Genomic DNA, 21,552 nt, shown 5'->3' with positions numbered 1-21,552 from the left:
GCTAAAGGAGTTGGCGGGTGAGATTGCAGAGCCATTAGCCATTATTTTTGAAAACTCATGGCGATCGGGGGAGGTCCCAGATGACTGGAAAAAGGCTAATGTAGTGCCCATCTTTAAAAAAGGGAAGAAGGAGGATCCGGGGAACTACAGGCCAGTCAGCCTCACCTCAGTCCCTGGAAAAATCATGGAGCAGGTCCTCAAGGAATCAATTATGAAACATTTAGAGGAGAGGAAAGTGATCAGGAACAGTCAGCATGGATTCACGAAGGGGAAGTCGTGCCTGACTAACCTAATTGCCTTCTATGATGAGATAACTGGCTCTGTGGATGAGGGGAAAGCAGTGGATGTGTTATTTCTTGACTTTAGCAAAGCTTTTGATACTGTCTCCCACAGTATTCTTGCCACCAAGTTAAAGAAGTATGGGCTGGATGAATGGACTGTAAAGTGGATAGAAAGCTGGCTAGATCGTCGGGCTCAACGGGTAGTGATCAATGGCTCCATGTCTAGTTGGCAGCCGGTTTCAAGTGGAGTGCCCCAAGGGTCGGTCCTGGGGCTGGTTTTGTTTAATATCTTTATTAATGATCTGGAGGATGGTGTGGACTGCACTCTCAGCAAGTTTGCAGATGACACTAAACTAGGAGGCGTGGTAGATACACTAGAGGGTAGGGATCGGATACAGAGGGACCTAGACAAATTAGAGGATTGGGCAGAAAAAAACCTGATGAGGTTCAACAAGGACAAGTGCAGAGTCCTGCACTTAGGACGGAAGAATCCCATGCACTGCTACAGACTAGGGACCGAATGGCTAGGTAGCAGTTCTGCTGAAAAGGACCTAGGGGTCACAGTGGACGAGAAGCTGGATATGAGTCAACAGTGTGCTCTTGTTGCCAAGAAGGCTAACGGCATTTTGGGCTGTATAAGTAGGGGCATTGCCAGCAGATCGAGGAACGTGATCGTTCCCCTTTATTCGACATTGGTGAGGCCTCATCTGGAATACTGTGTCCAGTTTTGGGCCCCACACTACAAGAAGGATGTGGAAAAATTGGAAAGAGTCCAGCGGAGGGCAACAAAAATGATTAGGGGTCTGGAGCACATGACTTATGAGGAGAGGCTGAGAGAACTGGGATTGTTTAGTCTCCAGAAGAGAAGAATGAGGGGGGATTTGATAGCAGCCTTCAACTACCTGAAGGGGGGTTCCAAAGAGGATGGAGCTCGGCTGTTCTCAGTGGTGGCAGATGACAGAACAAGGAGCAATGGTCTCAAGTTGCAGTGGGGGAGGTCCAGGTTGGATATCAGGAAAAACTATTTCACTAGGAGGGTGGTGAAACACTGGAATGCGTTACCTAGGGAGGTGGTGGAGTCTCCTTCCTTGGAGGTTTTTAAGGCCCGGCTTGACAAAGCCCTGGCTGGGATGATTTAGCTGGGAATTGGTCCTGCTTTGAGCAGGGGGTTGGACTAGATGACCTCTTGAGGTCCCTTCCAACTCTGATATTCTATGATTCTATGATTCTAAACTCCCTCCCAGAGCCTGCACCCCAATCTCCTGCCCCAGCCTAGGGCCTGCACCCCAGACCTCCTCCCTCACCCAAACTCCCTCCCAGAGCCTTGGGCGGGTGGGGGGGGGGCAGAGTTTGGGTGGGGGCGGGTTCTGGGCACCACTAAAATTTCTACAAACCTGCCACACCAATCCTGCCCTGCAAACCTGAACGCCCAGCATTCTCAGGACACATGCTGATCCCTAGTGGCCACTGCTGATATCCAGCACCTCCCTCCTCTCTTAACCTGTGAGTCCCTCTCTGGATTGGAACTGGACTGGAACCAAAGACCATCTTGGAAGCAACATTACCAGCCCAAGCAGTCAAAAATCATGACTTAGACCTCCCAAAATCACAGGCTCTACCGCTGCCGCTTCATTCATTCTTTGACAGCAATTCGGCGGCAGGCCCTTCCCTCCGAGAGGGACTGAGGGACCCGCCACCGAATTGCCGCCGAAAAGCCAGCCCTGGGGGAGGGCACAATTTTATATTCTTGCCTCGGGCGCAAAAATACCTAGTTACAGCTCTGACTGAATGGAATAAAATTTGGTTTAAAAGAGCAACTTTTACACTCAAGGAGTCCCAATGCACATTTCTCTCCCAGCCTTGGCCATTTGAGCCTGTTTTATTTAGATGGGAAATGTTGACCCTTTCCTTGCCTAAGAGGATCTCCTTAACCCTTAGAACAAGTGAAGAACAGTATACTCATCCTCAGCTCCTTCCCCCAATATCCCAATTCCATTGCCCTCAGGCAACCCCTTGGAGACAGCTCAGCCCAAATACCACCCTTCCCTGCAGCTGGCTCTATTACTCTCTCGGATCTGGCTCCCTGCTGGTTTCCTACCCAGTCCGGCCTGGACTTGATCAACTCACCTTCCACACTTTCAAGATCCCAGCCCAATGGATCCTGTCCCAGCCAGTGGAACTGGTCAAGTGGGGAGTATTTGCCAGGCCTCAGGAACGTTTTCCATCAACAAAATAGAGTGAGACTGAATCAGGACTCACTCATGACAGAAGTCCCAACCTCCCACCAAGCCACTACCAGAAACCCTCCCCACTCCCCAGACTATTGCCCCTAAACCTCGAAAACCCTATGAAACCATCAGAGGCAAGTGCTACAAACAGCATTTGTGATGCTGGGTGTGTTGGAAGGGACACACCCTTCTATATTCAACACATTCTTAGTAACATCGGTTACTAAATCTATGAGCCTTGTTTCAGACCTACAGTGTCTAGGGAACCCTGCTTCACAAGGGGAGCCGTCAGCAAATCTGCTCCTACATGTTGAAGAAGATTTTCAGGGGTTCGCTGTTCTCATTGGAGTCATTCAAGCAGGGACAGAAGTACGGGTAAAGCTTTTCTGTGAAAGTGTCCATGAAAGTGTAGATATGGGACATCTTATTAGCATCATAAAAGGACACCTGTCCCCCCTCATAGTCCAGATACACCCCAATCCTAGACAGGCTAATGCTCAGGGTCAGACCTCTCGCAGGTATATCCAAAGCTTTAAACTTATTTCTGTTCCTGAGCCTTATAAGCCAGTATCCATCCCTGGGTGATAATGTGTTGTTCCCTTTCCGGTTGATGGACTCTTTGACCACCCCCAAAGTCCATTTGGTCTTGTTCTCCACCTCCACTTCCCAATAATGTTTCCCTGAAGTGAATCCTTCAGATCCCAGGACAGCAACACTGGAATCAAACCTCTCTGGATTATCTGGGAGCATCTGCTTTGTGTCATCGTGTCTCACGCAGCGCAGATCTTCAGAGAGAACGAGGTTTGGATGCGCTGTCTTCGGGTCCAGAGTCACCAAGGAAAGACCTTGGTAAAAAGAGAAAACATGGTTATCAGAGAGAGCATTTTAACATGGTACTTTCTACAGAGTAATGAGGGCCCTGGGAATGCTGCCAAAACTGTCCCAGAACTGAGAAATTCTCCTCTTGCCTGGGGGCCTCTCATCAGCAAGCAGGAGAATCAGACCTATGAAGCACTGCAGAGCAGACAGAGGAAGAAGAGCTCCACACATGGCAGGGTTCATCACCAAATCGTTCTAAAAAGACCCAGCAAGGAAGGTGCAACCAAACCAAAGGAAAAACTATGGGGAAAATCTATTTGGGGGAGAGACACTCTGGGATGAGGTGAGAGGTGGAGAGAAGAGGAGTAAACAAAGGAGATGATGCTTCCCCTCTCCTCTTTCCACATCAGATAGTCCTTTTAAGTGCTTTCACTCTTTAATAAGGTTACAACGTTGCTCTCCCACCAAAATACCTCTTAGCCTAGAAAAAGGAAGCCAGCCATTTGAATCCTACCTCTTCCACTGACTAGCACTACATTTCTCAAGCCATATCTAACAAGGGTTCCCAAACATCCATCACCACATTCCTCCACCTCTCCTATTTTACAAATGGGTTAAGTGAGTACCTGGGAGGTGGCCCAAGGTTATAAAAGAAATTTATAGCACAGCTGGGACTAGAATCCAGGAAGAGCCATGTCCCATTTACAGAGCCTCTCAGAAAATATATGCCAGATCATCTGTTAAAGCTGTAAAATAGAGTTACTCCTAGTAGCATAGATACATTAACAAATATTACAATATGCTACACATATGTAACTAAAGTGTAGAAAAGTGTGGGGGGGTATATTGTATCATCTGAGAAATAGTGTGATTGTGTCTCACATGTGCTTTGGCACCTGTGACAACAGGATGTCACAAATGTACAATTATAATTTCATAACAAACTTGTAAGATATTATATTGCATTACTTGAGACACAGGATACAGCCATGTAATAAAATGCTAAATCAAAGCGTAGACAAAAGAGGGTGGAGTTAAGGTTTGCCATTTCCTGAATTTACTATGACTTTGCCACCTTAACATTTCTTTATGGTGCTTTTTTTGTACAGAAGATATTATTACATATGCCCTCTCCCCCCTTCAAAAATGTTAAAAAAACATTAAGGTTGTAAAACCAACCACTCAAATGTTAGGAAATATCAGAATTAAGGTTTCTGTTCCACCTTAATTTGGCTCCCTTGTGTGTATGCATCATGATACTGTCTTTAATTATATGATCATGTGCTATTTCTTCCACAGGACTTCATAGAGTGAATGACTAGTTATTCCATTTTTGTTTTTCATTCTTCTCATTCAGGGTGTGGCTCCAAGCCTTATTTATTGCACACCATCCAAATCCCAAAACTATTAATTCCCTGCTGGGCATTTCTGTGGTGCTCTCATCATAGTATTTGATCATACACATGAATGAATTTATCTTCCCAGCACCCCTCTGAGTTTTACAAAATCTAACAGTACTAGAAATATTTTAATAATTTTCAATAATTATTTTTGTTTGTTTAGATTTAAACCTTTCCCTCTAGTCCTGGGACTCCACATGCAATAACAACATGCTGATATGCCTGAACTACAGATTGAAACAGACTAGAAACTAGGGGGGAAACTGCATGTAACAGCTCATCATTTTGAAAATCAGGATGGAACAGCAACACAAAAGGAAAAATAAATCAGGACTGAAAAAAGGCAGGAATGGGTCAAATGGGCTGTAGCAAATAATGAAGCAATATCTCATTACCTGGTCCGAGGATGGATTTCATTTCCTTCCATGCGTTGTACTGAATTGGACCCTTGAACTGTCCCAGGCTCAGTTCACGACAGACAAGTGCACCCAGAGATAAGGTGTCTGCTTTTTGCTCTAAGCTGTGCAGGACACAAAGCACACTGCCTGTTAGATTGTGTTTACAGTGTCTGGTAAATACAGAGGCTACAGATGCACTAATGCTGCAAAAAACATTGTAGCGTCTTTGATAAAATGTTAAAGAAAGTCTCTTTGACTGGATTCAAGCCCTTTTGTTTCTCCTTTCTGTGAACACTCTAGCAAACAAGCTGTACTGGCACTGTGATTAATTAGACCACTGTGTCTAATCTAATATGGTCAGCGCTTTTACAAAATTGTGATAAATCTTGTACAAAGTATGCCTTGTGAGGTATAATTGGAAAAGTTATAATCTGCTGAGTATTATTATCTTATTGTACTGTGTCTATCGACGTGTGTGGAGTTATGAAATGTTGCTGTATGTTTGTAACTCAAACATGTTGTGAGTCTGAGAAATGCCCACAGGTTAGCTTTTCAGGAATAACAAAGGAACTGTAAACAAGAGCCTCTGCATGTCATTCCTGAAGACACCTCAAATGGACACGTGCACAGCAGGTGCAAGCAAAAATTTGCAATTCATATGAAGGACTGATGGCAAAGCACAGACACGATTGAACTGCCTGACCCCATGACACAGCAAAGATTTTTCCCTCAAAAAGGTCAGCATATAAAAAGGGAGAAGAAAGGCCCCTGGCCACCTCTTTCCTACCCTGTCTCTGGACTGGTGAATTCTGACAAAGGAAATTTTGAACAAAAGGAGGGAGGTCCCCAAAAACTATTTGGGAAACCCAGAGAGATGTATAGAAAACTAGCAGATTGAACATCCCTGCTATCATTTTGGATTTACAAACTCTAATTCACCTGTAACACATTTTACCTGCTTTAACTTCTAAATAACTCTCATTTCTTTTTCTTAGCTAATAAATCTTTAGTTAGTTTACCAAGAAATTGACTGACAGCATTGTCTTTGGAGTGAGCTTTTGAGCATCCATTGACCTGGGGGTAAGTGACGGTCTCTTTAAGTATCAGAGGGATAGCCATTTTAGTCTGGATCTGTAAAAAGCGACAAAGAGTCCTGTGGCACCTTATAGACTAACAAAAGTATTGGAGCACAAGTCTCTTTAAGGTGGCTGTAAGAACCTAAAGATGGTGATTTGAGGTTTTAATAAGCTTTAATCACAGACATCCAGTTCGTCTGGTGGTATAGGCTGGAGTGTCTAGGGGGACTGTCAGTGGCTCCATAGTAAGCTAGTATAGTGATCCAGAAGCACACATTTGTTGCTGATTTGGTTAAATCTAATTATAGGTTATACTGCCAGTGAGGGAGTGTCCGCCCAGTTCTTTGACAGTCTGACCTGAGACTGACCCTCTCAGCTATGACCCATACCAGACATTGTGACAAGCACAAATACTCAGGATAAGCAAATCTGAAACCTGAATATTCACCAAAACTGAATGTCAGGTGGTGAAACTAATCAACAGCAATAGAAAGTGGAATTTCACACCCAATCATGCAATTCAGAATTGACACTCTTTTATTTATTAATAGCATAAATCATCCAATCTTATGTATGGCACCAACCCCACACAAATTCCACTTTCTGAATATTCACATGGTGCTGTTTGCAAACAATCTGCAGACCAGCAATCATTTGTTGAAGAAATTTGTGAATAATTATGAACTGCTAAATTTGAGAATTTCACAATTTGTTCATAAATGGTTTTGCAAACAGAAAGAAGCAAAAATTGTCAACTAAATGATTTGTTATGAACTATTTGCCCAGCTCTAACAGAGACTGAAGAATACTATAAACTTGTACTTACTGTTCCATGAAGGTTTTTATGCCCTGTCAAAGGAAAAAAAGAGAAAGGTAAGAAGAGCCATTTATTAACTGTCTAATTCTGTAGGGCACATGTTAATGGTATTTAGACCCCAGCAGGCAGCTATATGTTGTAGTGGAAAGGAAATTTACAGTTTTTTTGAACTCTCAAAGGAGAAGTTGACCCTGCCCTGCCATAGCCTCTCCTTGAAACTGTCTCTAGCCTTCCTCCAGAGCATGTTCCATTTCTCCCTCCTGGCCAAGGTCTGAGGGGTGATTTCAGCAAACATGCTTCTCAGGATATTTGGTATTTGACAGCTTGTTCTGGTTTTGATACTGGAGATGCAACCAATCCCTTAGAGGGAATTATGGGAAATGTGCTGCTTAGAAACAGCTCCATAAATATATCCTACTTTTTCTATTTCCTTTCCTGTGCTCTTTGGCTGGGATTGTTAAAGGGGCCGAAGGGAGTTTGGCACCCAAATACCAAGGAAAGTCCATAGGAGTTGGGCACACTTTAGCTCCTTTGAATTTCTCAGCTTTTAGTACACAGGACAAGTCAATCAGAATCCTTTCTTCCTGAGGTTTCATCTGCTCCTATTACTTATTCCCCAACCAAAATCACAATCCATTGGCTGTCCCAATGCAGGTCTTGGTATCAGGATTATCACAGAGGATCAGGCTTTCAGGTGAGGAATAATCAGGAGAGCAGAATTCTTAACAAAAACAATTAGCCTATTTTCATGCACATTTCCTTCATAATAAAATCCAGGCATTAGCTGACAAATGTTTCTAAATAAATATTTTAAAGCGTCTCATTAGGAATCAGCTGGGGTTAGAAATATCAAGAGGTAAAAACCAATGATGGTGACTTGGATCACCCTTCTCCAGTTCTCCCTCCCATGTGCTCTGCAGATAGAACTTCATGTTCCCCAAATTATGACTCTGTCAGTCTACACTTCACTCTGTGTTAATATTTAAGTCCAGATTTCTCACTGTAAGGAAGTCGATAGAACTGTGCTGGTAGAGCCGGGACTGAATGCGTAACACTGTCTCCTTGGCTCGCTGCCACTTTTCCTGGAGCTTGTTTAGATTGGCCTCCATTTCTTGGAGGAGGATTTTCCCCTCCTCTTGCAGCTCATTCATTAATCTTTTCTCCCTTCCATGAAGGAACTGGTGGAGTTTCAGAAACTCTAAGGAGATGTGGTGCTGAAGATGAAATTTGTTCTCCTGGAAAACACACACAGTTTGTTAAACGGGAAATATCTTGTACTCAGCAGCGTCAGATAAAAATATTTACTAAGATAACTAATTGCTACCAGCTCATAAAGCACAAGTTACAAATCACTTGTTTCATATTTTATAATTGCCAGTGTATCCTGTGAACCATTTATACCTTCTCAGAGGATTGTAGAATCTGCTTTACAAGGACAGACCCTTGGTCTGTCAAGTCTGCTATTGAACTCTTGCCAGGACAAATACAAAACGGTTACTAACATGTTCTGTAACTTTTGTTCTTCGAGATGTGTTGCACATGTCCATTCCACTTTAAGTGTGTGCACGCCCAGTGCACTATTGTCAAAGATTTTTCCCTTAGAGGTACCCGTTGGGGCAGCGCATACATTATCTGCTGCCTCATGCTGCCATGCAATGGCATAAATGCAGAGCCACCCCCAATACAGTCACTGACTTTTGTTTTTGCCAGGGGGTGCTCTCTGCCTTCTGGTTTCACTGTTTGCCATGTACATGCTCTTGTCACCTACAGTTGGGTCATGGGTACTGAGCACTCCCTATTTTTTTCATTGGGTGCTTGAGCCCCAGAGCACCCATGGAGTCGGTACTTATGACCTCCAACCTCTCTCAGTTCCTTCTTACCAGATAGATTCTGATATGGAGAGGTAGGAGGGTGGGTCACGGAATGGACATATGCAACATATCTCAAAGAACAGCAGTTATGGGACAGATTAGTAACCATTTTTTCTTCTTTGAGTGATTGCACATGTCCATTTGACGTTAGAAGACTCAAAAGCAGTTCAATCTGGAGGTGGGATTGGAATCTACCTGAATAGTAACTGAAGAACTATCCATCCAAACCTTGCCTCATTTCTAGATTGCTGTGAGATGGTATAATGGGAGGCAAAGGTGTGTACTGAAGACCAGGTTGCCACTTTACAAATGTCTAGCACTTGAGCCAGAAAAGCCGTGGAGGTCACCTGAAATCTTGTTGAATGTGGTGTTACCCTGCTTTGTGGAGATATATTAGCCAAGCCATGTGACAAGCGAATACATGAGGATGTCCAAGATGATATCCTCCGATATCAGACTGGGAGCACTTACATCCATCTGCCATCGCCACAAACAGCTGTTAGGATGATCTAAACTGCTTGGTCCAGTCCGGGTAGAATGCTAACACTCTCCTGACACCCAAAGTGTGAAGTCTCTCCCGTCTTTATGTGCATGTGTTTTGGGAAGAAAGAAGACATATTGCCTGATTGATATGGAAGTTAGACACTGCTTTTGAAACAAACTTTGGATATGGACGTGGATAAACTTTGTCTTTAAATAAAATAGTGTATTGAGTGCTAGATATTAGAACATGTAGCTTTCCTACCCTTTTGGTTGATGTAATAGCCACCAAAAAGGCTACCTTCATCAAGAGATGTAGTTAGGATCTGGTAGCAAAAGGGTCAAAGGGAGAATTCAGTAGTTTTGACACTACCAGGTTTAAGTCCCAAAGAGGAACAGGGTACCTGTACCTGTGGCTACACCTGTTCCAGCCACTTCGAAAACCTTATTGACATAGAATTGGAAACTACAGAACAATTATCAATGGGAGGGTAGAAAGCCAAAATAGCTGCCAGATGGACTTTGTTAGAACCAACAGTCAGCACCCTGTTTTAGGAATAACAGATAGTCTGGAATATGCTGTATTGAAGATCAGACCAGTGAAACCCCTTTTCATCAGGATTAAATGGAGACTGGCTTCCATTTTGCCATGTTAGTGTATCTAGCAGATAGTTTTCTACTATTTAAAAGCACATCCTGAACACGTCTCCTCTTCTTGAGGGTCTAGCCATGAAACTTCCAGACTGTCAGGTGGAGAACCTGCAGGTTGGTGTGGAGCAGGAAACCATGTTCTCGAGAAATTAGGTCTGGGCAGGGGCGGCTCCAGGAACCAGCACACCAAGCACAGGGGGCGGTTACGGCAGCAATTTGGCGGTGGGTACACTGAAGGCGCAGGCCTGGCGGACCTCCCGCAGGCGTGCCGCCAAATCCGCATTACCAGTGGACCTTCTGCAGGCGTGCCGCCAAATCCGCATTACCAGTGGACCTCCTGCAGGCGTGCCGCCGAAGGCTGCCTGACTGCCGTGCTTGGGGTGGCAAAATACATAGAGCCGCCCTTGGGTCTGGGTCCAATGATGGAGGGGGTGGAGCTATGCCCAACAGGGACAAGCGAATGGAGAACCAGTGTTGCTGAGGCCACAATGGGGCTATAAGAATAACTCAGGTATGGTCTGCCCGATCTTCAACAACACTCTGGGTAGGAGTGGGATTAGAGGAAAGGCTACAGGAGCTTGTTTGCCCAGGGTGACAGGAAAGCATCTGTGAGGGACCCCAGACTGTGATCTTGTCGAGAACAAAACTGCTGGTATTTCCTGTTGGCTTTCATTGTAAATAGGTCTACCTGGGGATTCTCCCACAGCAGGAAAATGCCCTAGGTGACATCCAGATAGAGAGACCATTCATGGTGACTCGTAAATGAGCTGCTTAGTTGGTCTGACAGCTGTTCTGCACAGCCAGAAGATCAGAGGCTTGGAGGTCAATTGAATTGGCAATGCAAAAGTCCCACTGCTTGCTGCCTCTTAGCAGCATAAAGACTACCTGGCCTATTGAGATAGAAGATGGCCACTGTATTGCCTGTAAGAACAAGCAGATTTCTTTCCTTGATATGGGGAAGAAAGGTTTGACATGCCAGCCAAATGGCTCTCAATTCACTGACATTTATACTCAGAGCTAACTCCTGAGTGGACCATACACCTTGTTTGTGCGGGGAACCCAGGAGGGTTCCCCATTCAAGAGCAGAAGTGTCTGTTACTAAGGTTAACGTTGGCTAAAGAGGAGCAAAGGGAACCCCCTACACACATTGGCAGGGATTGTCCACCAGTCCAGAGAGGCTAAGATCTGAGAGGGTACTTGCACCAACATGTCTAGGGGGTGACAGGTCTGTGAGTATACCAAAGCCAGCCATCCTTGCAGTTTCCTGAGACACACTCTGATGTGCTGGGACTATATATGTCCATGAGGCCATACGCCTTTAAAAGCCTGAGGCAATTTCACACTGTCATGTTTGGATGAGCTTTCAGGTCTAATGCAGCAGTCCGTATCGTTGACAACAAACCTGACTGAGAGCCTTCACCACCGAACTGAGCCTGTGGTCCTCCTTTATGAATAACATCGAGATGTGCTACATTAACATGCTGAGCTATCTACTAATAACATTGGAGCTCCAAGGTCAGAAGCCTGAGCAGCCTAAACAGCATTACCAAAGCAACGACAGTCCATCCTCCAGCACTTAACAACTCTGGATAGTACTATCGAGGTCTGCTGCACCAGCTGTCTGCACAGAGCTGGACATCAGGGGCAAAAATCTCTGGGGATTGGTCCTGCTTTGAGCAGGGGGTTGGACTAGATGACCTCCTGAGGTCTCTTCCAACCCTGATATTCTATGTCTCTAAGCACACTGAGAGAACACACAAACACACCCACACAGCTGTCACATAAGCCTCTGGCATGAACAGCCCTGGGATAGCCTCAGACTGATGAGGGCACTACCAAGGACAAAGGAACCGCTTCTGGGGCCAAACTCAATGGGACCTGCGCCAGCGCTGGAGTCAACCACCCTGTGATCCAGTGACTGCCTCGAGGAGTGCTTCAATTCGGAGTGCACACTACTCGCACCTCTGTCCACATGTCTGCTGGACTTGGGACCCAGAGGACGCCCTCTCCCAGTCAGTTCCTTACAGGCCCTATGTTTCTTCCTTGGTCCTGGGGAGGGTGAACAGTTCCAGGATTTGTCCAGCACAGGGAGAGTGCTCCTCACAGAAGCTGAAGTGCTTGGCACAAGCTTTGAGTAGGATGCCTCCAAAGGTCGCAGAGCTGCCTCCATCAGCAAAATCCTCAGCCTGGCCTTCCTGTCTTTTGTGTTTCTCAGTTTAAAGTCGCTACAAATCCAACACCGATCTCGTACCTGAGAGTCACCCAGATACTTTAGACAACTGGAGTGTGGATCATTCATGGGCATAGGTTTATTACAAGAAAACCAGGGCTTGAAGCCAAGTGACTGAGGCATGTCCAGGTACCAGTAGCAGAACTCAAACAAAGGGGGAACTGAAATGTAAAAATACTCTGAAAGAAAAACTTAACACTCAAACTACTAACACTAAACCCATGGTAAACAGGCACCAACCTATATACAAAAGGGGGAACTTGAGAAGGCAAGACCACAGATTCTAACAACCATCATGGGCGGTAAGAAGAAACTAAGAGGGGTCAAGGATAGTTCTACTCGTTTATGCCATCGCACAGCTGCGCGAGGAAGCAGAGGGTGCATCCACTGCCCCCTATGAGGTACCGCTGAGAGAAAGATCTCTGACAACCTGTGTACTGGGCACGCACACTCCTGAAGTGAGAATGGATATGTGCAATCACTCAAAGAAGAACTGATATTTCATAGGAAGAAGGAAAAATGCCCCTGACCAATTGTGAAATGCTGCAAATTCCTTCCTGACTCCTACAGTGATCCATTCATGCTGTGAAGCATTATATTTAGCTACCTTGTTAAAGCAAAACACAAATGTTATTAGTGGTCAAAAGCATCATCCTCAAGAAGCAAAAGAGGATGCAAAAGAGGCAGAGCTGAGCAAACCTCATGTTATGAAAGTCTGTCAACAGGTGCTTCCTGATTGTGCTGCTGTCTTGAAACTCATTAATATTTCAATAAATGTAAGGTTGTTTCAGGAGCAACTGTGGTTTTCCGGAAAGACCTGGTGAAACTCAGTGAATCTGACTGAGTTCACTTTGAGTTAGTTTGAACTGCAAATCATAACCAAAGAAATATTCCACAAACCTTTTTGAACCCATTAGAGCTGGACGGGAATTTTTTGATGAAATGGTTTTTGCCAGAAAATGCATGTTCATCAAAACTGAAATGTTCAATGGAAAAGGGTCAGTTTTGGTGAAAAATTTGTTGGGAAGGTTTCTGAGGCCCAGAAGGGAATTTCTGGGCAAAGTGAGAGAGAGAGAGAACCTGTACCTCAGGCTAGCCAACAGCCTGGTGATTAGGACACTTGCTGGGATATGAAAGACCTGGATTCAATCCCCTGCTCTGCCTGATTTACAGCAGGGACAAGAACCTAGGTCTCCCACATCTCAGGCAATGCCCTGACCCCCAATATTACACTGTGAGAAGTCTTGGTTTCATCCTGCTCTGGAATGGGAACAATTTCTGAAGTCCTGAAAATGTGTGGGACAAGAAAAACATTTCTCACCCAGCTCTAGAACCGATAACATACACTTTGCAGGGCCCTAGAAATAAGCAGATCTGGTAAGAATGGTAGATATTTATAACTGTCTCCTGGTTAGACCTGATGGAGCAGTTTCTTTACTCTGCACATTCAGGAAGCTAATGATCCAAACTCTACTCCCATTGCTAAGAAATTAACATGGTGTGCAGTTTTTGTAGGTAATAGAGGATGTCTTGGGTGCATTGTCAGGTGTGAGGCCTTCAGCAGTGATGGAGAAACCTCAAACACACAGAGGTTTGGTTCAGGTAAGGCCCCAACATTCAGATGTTAATCAGACTTATCCAGACCTTTGGGATTTCTGTGCAATGAATGGATGAAATGACCACTTGAGGTCCCTTCCAGCCTTACATTTCTAGGATGCCCAAAACAGTTGAACATGCATATTGGATTCTGGAAAATCAGCTGATGAGGGACTTAGAGGACAAAGCCAATGAAGTTCTCTCCAAGTGCTTTTTTTGAATGCCCATGCAGCAAAGGATTTTTTAAATGCAGGCACGTTTCAATGTGCATTAAGATGCTTAATATATACCTCCACATATTGACCGCACATCATTTTGTTCTTAGTAGTAAACTGTCTACTCACTCTAGACTCTTTGTTCCAATAAGAAACCCCTGAGTGCTGATCTCATCAAGAATGCCACCTAAAGTGCATTAAAATCAGGTCTTTTTGAATGAATGCTACTCACTTTGTGACAAGAGATCTTCTCTTGCTGGGCATTCTTCAGAGTCTTTAGTTCCTGCACGGTGGCCTCCAACTGAGTTCTGGTGGAGATCAGCTTTTCCTGTTGGTATGACAAACACAGGCATTATGCTGTAACGTATGTAGTTATTTATACTAGCTGAAGCTAAATGGATGTCTGGGAGATGGGCCTAATGAGACCTAATTTTTCTCCTGCACTTTTCCAGTTGTTATGTTGGAGATCAGTTGAGATTAGGGGTACCAGAGGCACATAGATTATTCTCTGTAATCGATGGAAAGACTGCAGGAAATAGGCCAGTGGTTCTCACCCAGGGGTACCCTGGGGGTATGCAAAGGTCTTCCAGGGGGTACATCAACTCATCTAAATATTTGTCTAATTTTAAAGCAGGCTAAATAAAAAGCACTAGCAAAGTCAGTACATACAAAAATTTCATACAGACAATGACTTGTTTATACTACTCTATGTACTGAACATTGAAATGTAAGTACAGTATTTATATTCCAATTGTTTTGTTTTATAATTATATGGTAAAAATGAAAAAGCCTTTTTTCAGTAACTGTGCTGTGACACTTTTTTGTATTTTTATGCCTGGTTTTGTAAGCAAGTAATTTTTAAGTGAGGTGTAAGTTGGGGGTATGCAAGACAAATCAGACTCCTGAAAGGGTGCAGTAGTCTAGAAAGGTTGAGAGCCACTGGGTTAGGTGACCTCAGTCCACAGCCTCCCTGCAGATAGGAGTGCTGCTGTGCAGTGGAATCCTTGTGGGGGGCAAGAGAATGGCAGACACTAGCCCATGAATACATAGCCTATTGTTGATCATATTTGGTACTTCTCTTTTAAAATGTTTCTTTGATGGCTGCTGCAGCCCTCCAAACCCAGGTTACTGTCCACCAAACCCAGGTTACTGTCCTTGTGGATCAGTGCAGCATTCCCCCTCGCCCTCCCCTTCTAAGAAGGGCATCATCATGCATGCTATCTACTCCACACCCACTGTGAATGTCTCCCTGAAGTGCTCCAGGAACAGGCCAGCAGGCACTCTGCCTTCTGAGACCAGTGAGCCACCCACCTAGGGCTCCACCTCTCCCTCATCCCAGAGAGCACAAGCCCTCCACTCCTGAGGCTATACAAAAGGTAGGAATCAGAGGAGATTCCTACAGCCCACCTCTCAGGAGAGCGCAATACACTGGGGAGATACCAGCAACTTCCCTTAGCATCTTAATCACTGCACAATAGTTAACTAGAGTCCTAAACAGAATTTAAAGAGAGACTTTCAGCTGGGTAAGCTTGAATAATTAAACACAAATCCAGTCCCTCAGCCAGTATCTGTCTCAGATCTCTATAGATATATTTGCATTCAAAGCAAAGGGGAGCTTTTCATCCCTCTCACGCTATCTCTTCCTGCCGATGAATTCTGCAACAGTCATTACTGTGGGTTTCTGGGGTCACAATCTGTTGTCATGGAAATTATTATGACATCACACACTGCGTTTTTGTGACCTCCCTGCTGGACAAATCTGAGAGGGAGCAAATGTCTCTTCAGTGCAAACATCTGTACAAAGCAAAACATGTGGTGAGAAAGATTAATGAAAGCTGAATCGGGGTTTGACGAATGGCGAATCAAAAACTTGCCCTAGTGACTGGCCCTTACCCATTAGGATTTGGAGAATCTCAGCTTTTTTAGCCCTTATGGTTGGGAAGATCCCTTTTGAATGGGCCTCATGTAATCAATTGCAGTATTGTTTTCTAGAGTCCGCAGTCACACTGAATAACTGTGAACTGCCAAAGGCCCAAATCCTACCACCAGTATACAGCCTGAGCAGCTTGCTCTGTGCTGGGGACTTACTGAAACCTCCAGGTCATTCAGTGGAGCCAGTTGGTGTCTGACACTCCAGCCTTAGGAGCAGCACCTGTGCTCCCACTACGTGAAGGTGTGAAAGGAATAGCTTGAGAGTACAGATCCTATACAAATTCAGTTTGTTTTAAATGGCTTTTGTCTTGACAGGCTTTAAAGTAACTTCCCTCTACCAAGATGAAGATGCCAAAAGATAAACTGCTTGACTTATAGCCCAGTGCTAAAATAGAAAAAATTACTGTACATTCATCAGTTCTAAAGGAACTGGAGGTGATGAAACTGGACATAGTTTGAAGAATTTATCTTTAACTTTGTTGCTGGGTGAATGTTGAGTGATTGGGAGGGATAGCTCAGTGGTTTGAGCATTGTGAGTTCAATCCTTGAGGGGGCCATTTAGGGATTTAATTGGGGGTTGGACTAGATAACCTCCTGGAGTCCCTTCTAACCCTAATATTCTATGATTGGTTGTTGCTAGGGTTCTTTTTTCAATCAGTTATTTTTATATGACTTTTTAATTTTGAACTTTCCTGTAAACTGGTGACACAATGTCATCTCAAGACCTTTTCACCTGGTTACAACCAGACCAGCTTCCCCAAAGTGGTCTCATGAATCCAGATTTTTGCTAATTTTAAGGGATCACAGATGTCAGTCTCTGTGGTATGCAAAACACCACATTTTTTTTCAATTACTGATTTAAGTGGAAAAAGAACAGGAGTACTTGTGGCACCTTAGAGACTAACATTTATTAGAGCATAAGCTTTCGTGGGCTACTGCCCACTTCTTCGGATGCATATAGAGTGGAACATATATTGAGGAGATATATATACACACATACAGAGAGAGAGCATCAACAGGTGGGAGTTGTCTTACCAACTCTGAGAGGCCAATTAAGAGAAAAAATTTTTTTTGAAGTGATAATCAAGCTAGCCCAGTACAGACAGTTTGATAAGAAGTGTGAGAATACTTACAAGGGGAGATAGATTCAATGTTTGTAATGGCTCAGGCATTCCCAGTTCTTATTCAATCCTGAGTTGATTGTATCTAGTTTGCATATCAATTCCAGCTCAGCAGTCTCTCGTTGGAGTCTGTTTTTGAAGTTTTTCTGTTGTAAGATAGCCACCTGCAGGTCTGTCATTGAATGGCCAGACAGGTTAAGATCTACAACCTATCCTGAAAGATGATCCTTTACTCTCACAGATCTTGGGAGACAGACCTGTCCTCGCTTACAGACAACCCCCCAACCTAAAGCAAATACTCACCAGCAACCACACATCACTGAACAAAAACACTGACCCAGGAACCTATCCTTGTAACAAAGCCCGATGCCAACTCTGTCCACACATCTATTCAAGTGACATCATCATAGGACCTAATCACATCAGCCATACCATCAGGGGCTCGTTCACCTGCACATCTACCAATGTGATATATGCCATCATGTGCCAGCAATGCCCCTCTGCCATGTACATTGGCCAAACCGGACAGTCTCTACGCAAAAGAATTAATGGACACAAATCTGACATCAGGAATCATAATACTCAAACCAGTGGGAGAACACTTTAACCTGCGGATACAGACTAACATGGCTGCTATTCTGAAACCTGATTTAAGTGGGACTTTTCCAGGTTGACACTTGCTAAGAAATTACCCAATTGGAACCTTGTTGGAGCAAATTGCATGACTCCAAGGTTGGCCCAGAACTTGATTTGTCCAAAGAACTTGGAGGGAGGCCTTGCAAGACTGAGCAAGCAAAATTTTCAAACTATAAGGATCAAGGATAAGGCTAAGAAGCTTTGCCTTTTGGGTCAACATGCTACTTGAGGCAAGGCTGACCTTCCAGAATCTCCAAGACTGGCCATCTTGGGAACATGAAATCATGACATCAACAAACAGCCTTTGATCAGCACCCAAATAAGGCCCTTTAATGTGTAGCGCTGCACCAGCAAAACATCACCATCTGGCTGTTTGCCTGCAGGTCCAGCTCTTACTCTACAAGAGTCCAGAAGACTGCAAGAATTGAGAGTTCATGAGCCCCTGTTATCTTATTTTTCCTTTTTGTACTTTTATTAGCTGGAAGCCATCCCAGCTGCTTAATATTTTTTTAATTTTAGTGTGGGAAAGTGTGGTTATGACCATTCATGTGTGTCTGAGCACCCTCAAAAAGTTCACACAATGAAGGCACCAGAAAGAAAAGTTCCTCGGGTTTAAACAGCTCTAAATAGTGGATCATACCATTACCCATTGGGATGTGTACAAAAGCGTTGTGTTAAAGTCTGTATTATAAAAGAAGCAGATCTTGTTAGCCACCACATAAGAAAGGAATTCTAAGAAGGCAGCTTTGTAATTGGCTTCCATATTAAGCTCTTGATGAGCTTTAAATCCTCAATTTGATTGGTTTAGATACAATTCTTTAGTTGGAATTAAAAACAAAATAGAGAATCACCTTCTTAGAATCTTCTCTAGAATTGATAAGGATTGATTATTTTTAGCATTCATTTGACTATTTAATTCCAATCCAAAATTGAGACTGTGTGGATTTGATTTCGATTTGACTGTTGTAATGCACCATTTTTAGTTTAGTTTAAAAGTACCGATAGTAGCTTAGATGTATTCTCAATTTATTTTTGTTTAGTTAATAGATTTAATCCCATTAATAAAACTGATACTGAGTCACATTTCCTTCAGAATACAAATGTGGGTTCAGAACCTTTGAGGATATCAGCCAATCAACTTAAAAGCCTGAGCAGCACACGGTTATTAGTTTTTGGTAAGTAGATCACCCTGCTCCCAAATTCCTGGTACAGTGGGGTCCAGAGGCAGCCCCACTTGAAACTAGGCCTCATAGTGTGCAGGGATATTCCTATCCTGCATGGGCTCTCCAAATCCTGTTCTGTCCCCTGCGAAGACTATGCTGGTTCTGGGCCACTACAAGAGAGCCTTCCACTGCCATTGAAAGAGGAGGCAGAATTTACCCCAAGAGCAGTAGTGTTCATCACAGTGGAATGTTAACTCCACTTTATAACTGACACACTTCATAGTCCATCCTTCAGCACTGGGACAGTGCAACTGCTGGAAATTAGAGTATGCACAAGGGTCAAGCAATTTTATTACCTAATACAGCTGGATGATATGATGGTAAAAATACCTGCATCCTCAACAGCTTCTACTGTTGCTACCACTGGCGATGAATTCCAGCTATGAAATTTACTAATGTAAATGCAGCCCTTGGCTCTCACTTTTATCCCTCAGAATTTCAAGCTGCCCTATAACCTAGGAGGCTTAAACCTTTACCCCACCTCCAGAGTTGTGAGCACTTCAAGCCCTGGTGATGAAGATAAAATCCTCTGGCTAGTGACATACTGCATAAATATTCATGTTTTAATTGTAGCATGGACAGTGCTTAGCATGTAAAAATCATGACTCAGATCCCTAAAATCAAGAGAGTGGCTTAAAATAATTATTTTTAAAAAAATAATAAGTGGGGTTCTTTTTATTCACATCCTGGTTTTTGGAGCCTTTGGGTTTCCTTTGGGTAATGTTTTCAAGTATTTCTTCAGAACCATGAAGGCTAGGATCCTATTATTACTTTGAAATGAAAGCTGAGAGTCTCACAAGATCACAGAATTCCAGGAGCCAGGACTTTAAGAATAATATCTAATATGGCAAGACTTTCAATAACATTGTGGGAGTTGGCAACACTGTAATGTATCGAATGTTCCACATTCTCTTCAGTGGAAAGGACTCTCTGTAAAATGTGCTAAAGTAGCAGAGAATGTTTCACACCTGCCTTTGACTAAGCCTTACCGCATAGAGCTGCACAGCGTCTGGGAGCAGTAGGAATTGGGAGCTTTGATCTTCAGGCTTCTGGGCATCTCTGCAGAGAAAGCAGGCCAGTTTCCCATCCATCTTCCAGAAGAGCTTGAGAGGCTCACCATGTTTGCTGCATTTCTGCTGGCATTTCCCTACATGAAAGCCCTTGATCTTTTCCACTAGTTTTTCCAGCACTATGTTCCCTATGTACTGCCTGTCCGGGGACTGTGCTTGGCACTCTGGGCACAGGCAGACCTCCGCCCTGCCCCGGATTTCCTCAATACAGGGTCTGCAGAAGTTGTGGCCACAAGGCAAAATCACTGGCTCCTTAAACCATTCCAGGCACAGAGGGCAGGTCAGCTCCTTGGTGAAATCTTCAGCTTGTGGCCTCGAGGGCAGGTCGGAGGAGCTGGTGCTGAGTAAGAGGTTTATTTTGCTTTCATTATCACTTACAGAAGTGGATGAGGAAGAGGAGACGTTTGTACTGGAGAAAGATGACATCGTGCTGGAGGGAAATGTCTTAGATCAACTACCAAGCAAAGACCATCCTGTCAAAAGGGAAATGACTGGAATGAGATGCCCCTTCCTAGCCTAGGGCACAGATCTCATCAAGGGTAACTTAGGCATGAGGAGGAACTTCAGCAAAACTCTCCTGTTGAGAGGGGCCTTGGAGTGAGACTCTATGACCAAGGCCGCACCCACCCCCAAGCCCAGTGTTAGCTGCTCACATTGGCACATCAGCATAGTGCACATACTGACACTGGGCCAGCCACATAGGGAGTAATCAAATTTACCTGATAGCCAACCCTCAAGCTCACTCCCCGGTCTCCCACTAAACACCTGAGACTGCAGACAGCACTCAACCCAGAGATGTGCACCCAATGAGGAACAACCATACAAAGTAACACAACCTATAAAAGCACACATAGCCCCGCCCTATATCACCACATACACCCAACCATTCCCCAACTCCCGGCCTCACAGATCTAGCCCCAGTACCGACAAAACCTTGCTCACCAGATGTATTACTGCACACAAATGCATGTCCCAGCTACACTTCAGACCCCCCAGATATTCCCCAGTACTAAGATATGCCCCAAACACACACACACCTCATATCTCCTACATATACCAGAGAAATATGCAACAGAAACAACTATACCTAAGTATGTCCTTGACACCCCAACTCACCACTACACAGCTACATTCCACACATAGACTCGAGAAGCCCCAGTTTCCAGATATATCCCAGACACCATCACATTCCAGCTGGGCATGCAAAAGTCACATTTGGAAATGTAGGTCCATAGATGTATTTTTCACTGCTTCTTCAGTGAGGAAATCATTTTAAAAGTAAAGCCAATCTAAATTATCTTTCTACAGTCTTAAACTAGCAACCCTCGGTTTTGTAGCTCAACTGCACTAACCAATAATCTCTGATATGGTAATGACTCCTCCCACACCACACTGGTCAGCAATGGAGACTGAATCCCAGATCTTCAGTACTCAAAATGTGAGTCACAGCTATTCGAACTAAGGTAGCACTGCCTTTAGTCGCTTGCACTAGTAGGCTTTTATCATCT

The 21,552-nt window shown here is 44.1% G+C and overlaps 1 protein-coding gene across 2 annotated transcripts; it reads right to left on the bottom strand.

The window, feature by feature from the left end:
• Positions 1-861: 861 nt before the first annotated feature.
• TRIM69 (tripartite motif containing 69) lies at positions 862-20,734 on the bottom strand. Of its 2 annotated transcripts, XM_065559657.1 has the most exons (5): positions 19,964-20,734; positions 14,295-14,390; positions 7,989-8,254; positions 5,124-5,269; positions 862-3,354 (listed from the first exon to the last, which is right to left on the bottom strand). In XM_065559657.1, exons 1-5 carry the CDS (start codon positions 20,468-20,470, stop codon positions 2,813-2,815), a joined length of 1,557 nt encoding a protein of 518 aa, XP_065415729.1. In that variant the 5' UTR covers positions 20,471-20,734; the 3' UTR covers positions 862-2,812. The 2 variants fall into 2 exon arrangements, with proteins under 2 accessions (XP_065415729.1, XP_065415727.1); XM_065559655.1 differs by lacking the exon at positions 19,964-20,734 and adding an exon at positions 7,029-7,051 and having other exon boundaries at positions 864-3,354; positions 5,124-5,248; positions 8,021-19,927.
• Between the last annotated feature and the right edge of the window lie 818 nt (positions 20,735-21,552).

The sequence above is a fragment of the Chrysemys picta genome, chromosome 10 (genome assembly GCF_011386835.1).
Source record: "Chrysemys picta bellii isolate R12L10 chromosome 10, ASM1138683v2, whole genome shotgun sequence".
Classification (NCBI taxonomy): domain Eukaryota; kingdom Metazoa; phylum Chordata; order Testudines; family Emydidae; genus Chrysemys; species Chrysemys picta.
The sequence above is the reverse complement of the archived record's forward strand: the minus strand, read 5'-3'. Positions and strand labels throughout refer to the sequence as shown.

Coding starts and splice junctions, on each gene's coding strand:
- TRIM69 (XM_065559657.1), bottom strand. CDS start 20,470: ATGTCATCTTTCTCCAGTACAAACGTCTCCTCTTCCTCATCCACTTCT. Junction 8,255..14,294: donor AGAAGATCTCTTGTCACAAA/GTGAGTAGCATT, acceptor TGTGTTTTCCAG/GAGAACAAATTTCATCTTCA. Junction 3,355..5,123: donor GAAATCCATCCTCGGACCAG/GTAATGAGATAT, acceptor CTTTTTACCAAG/GTCTTTCCTTGGTGACTCTG.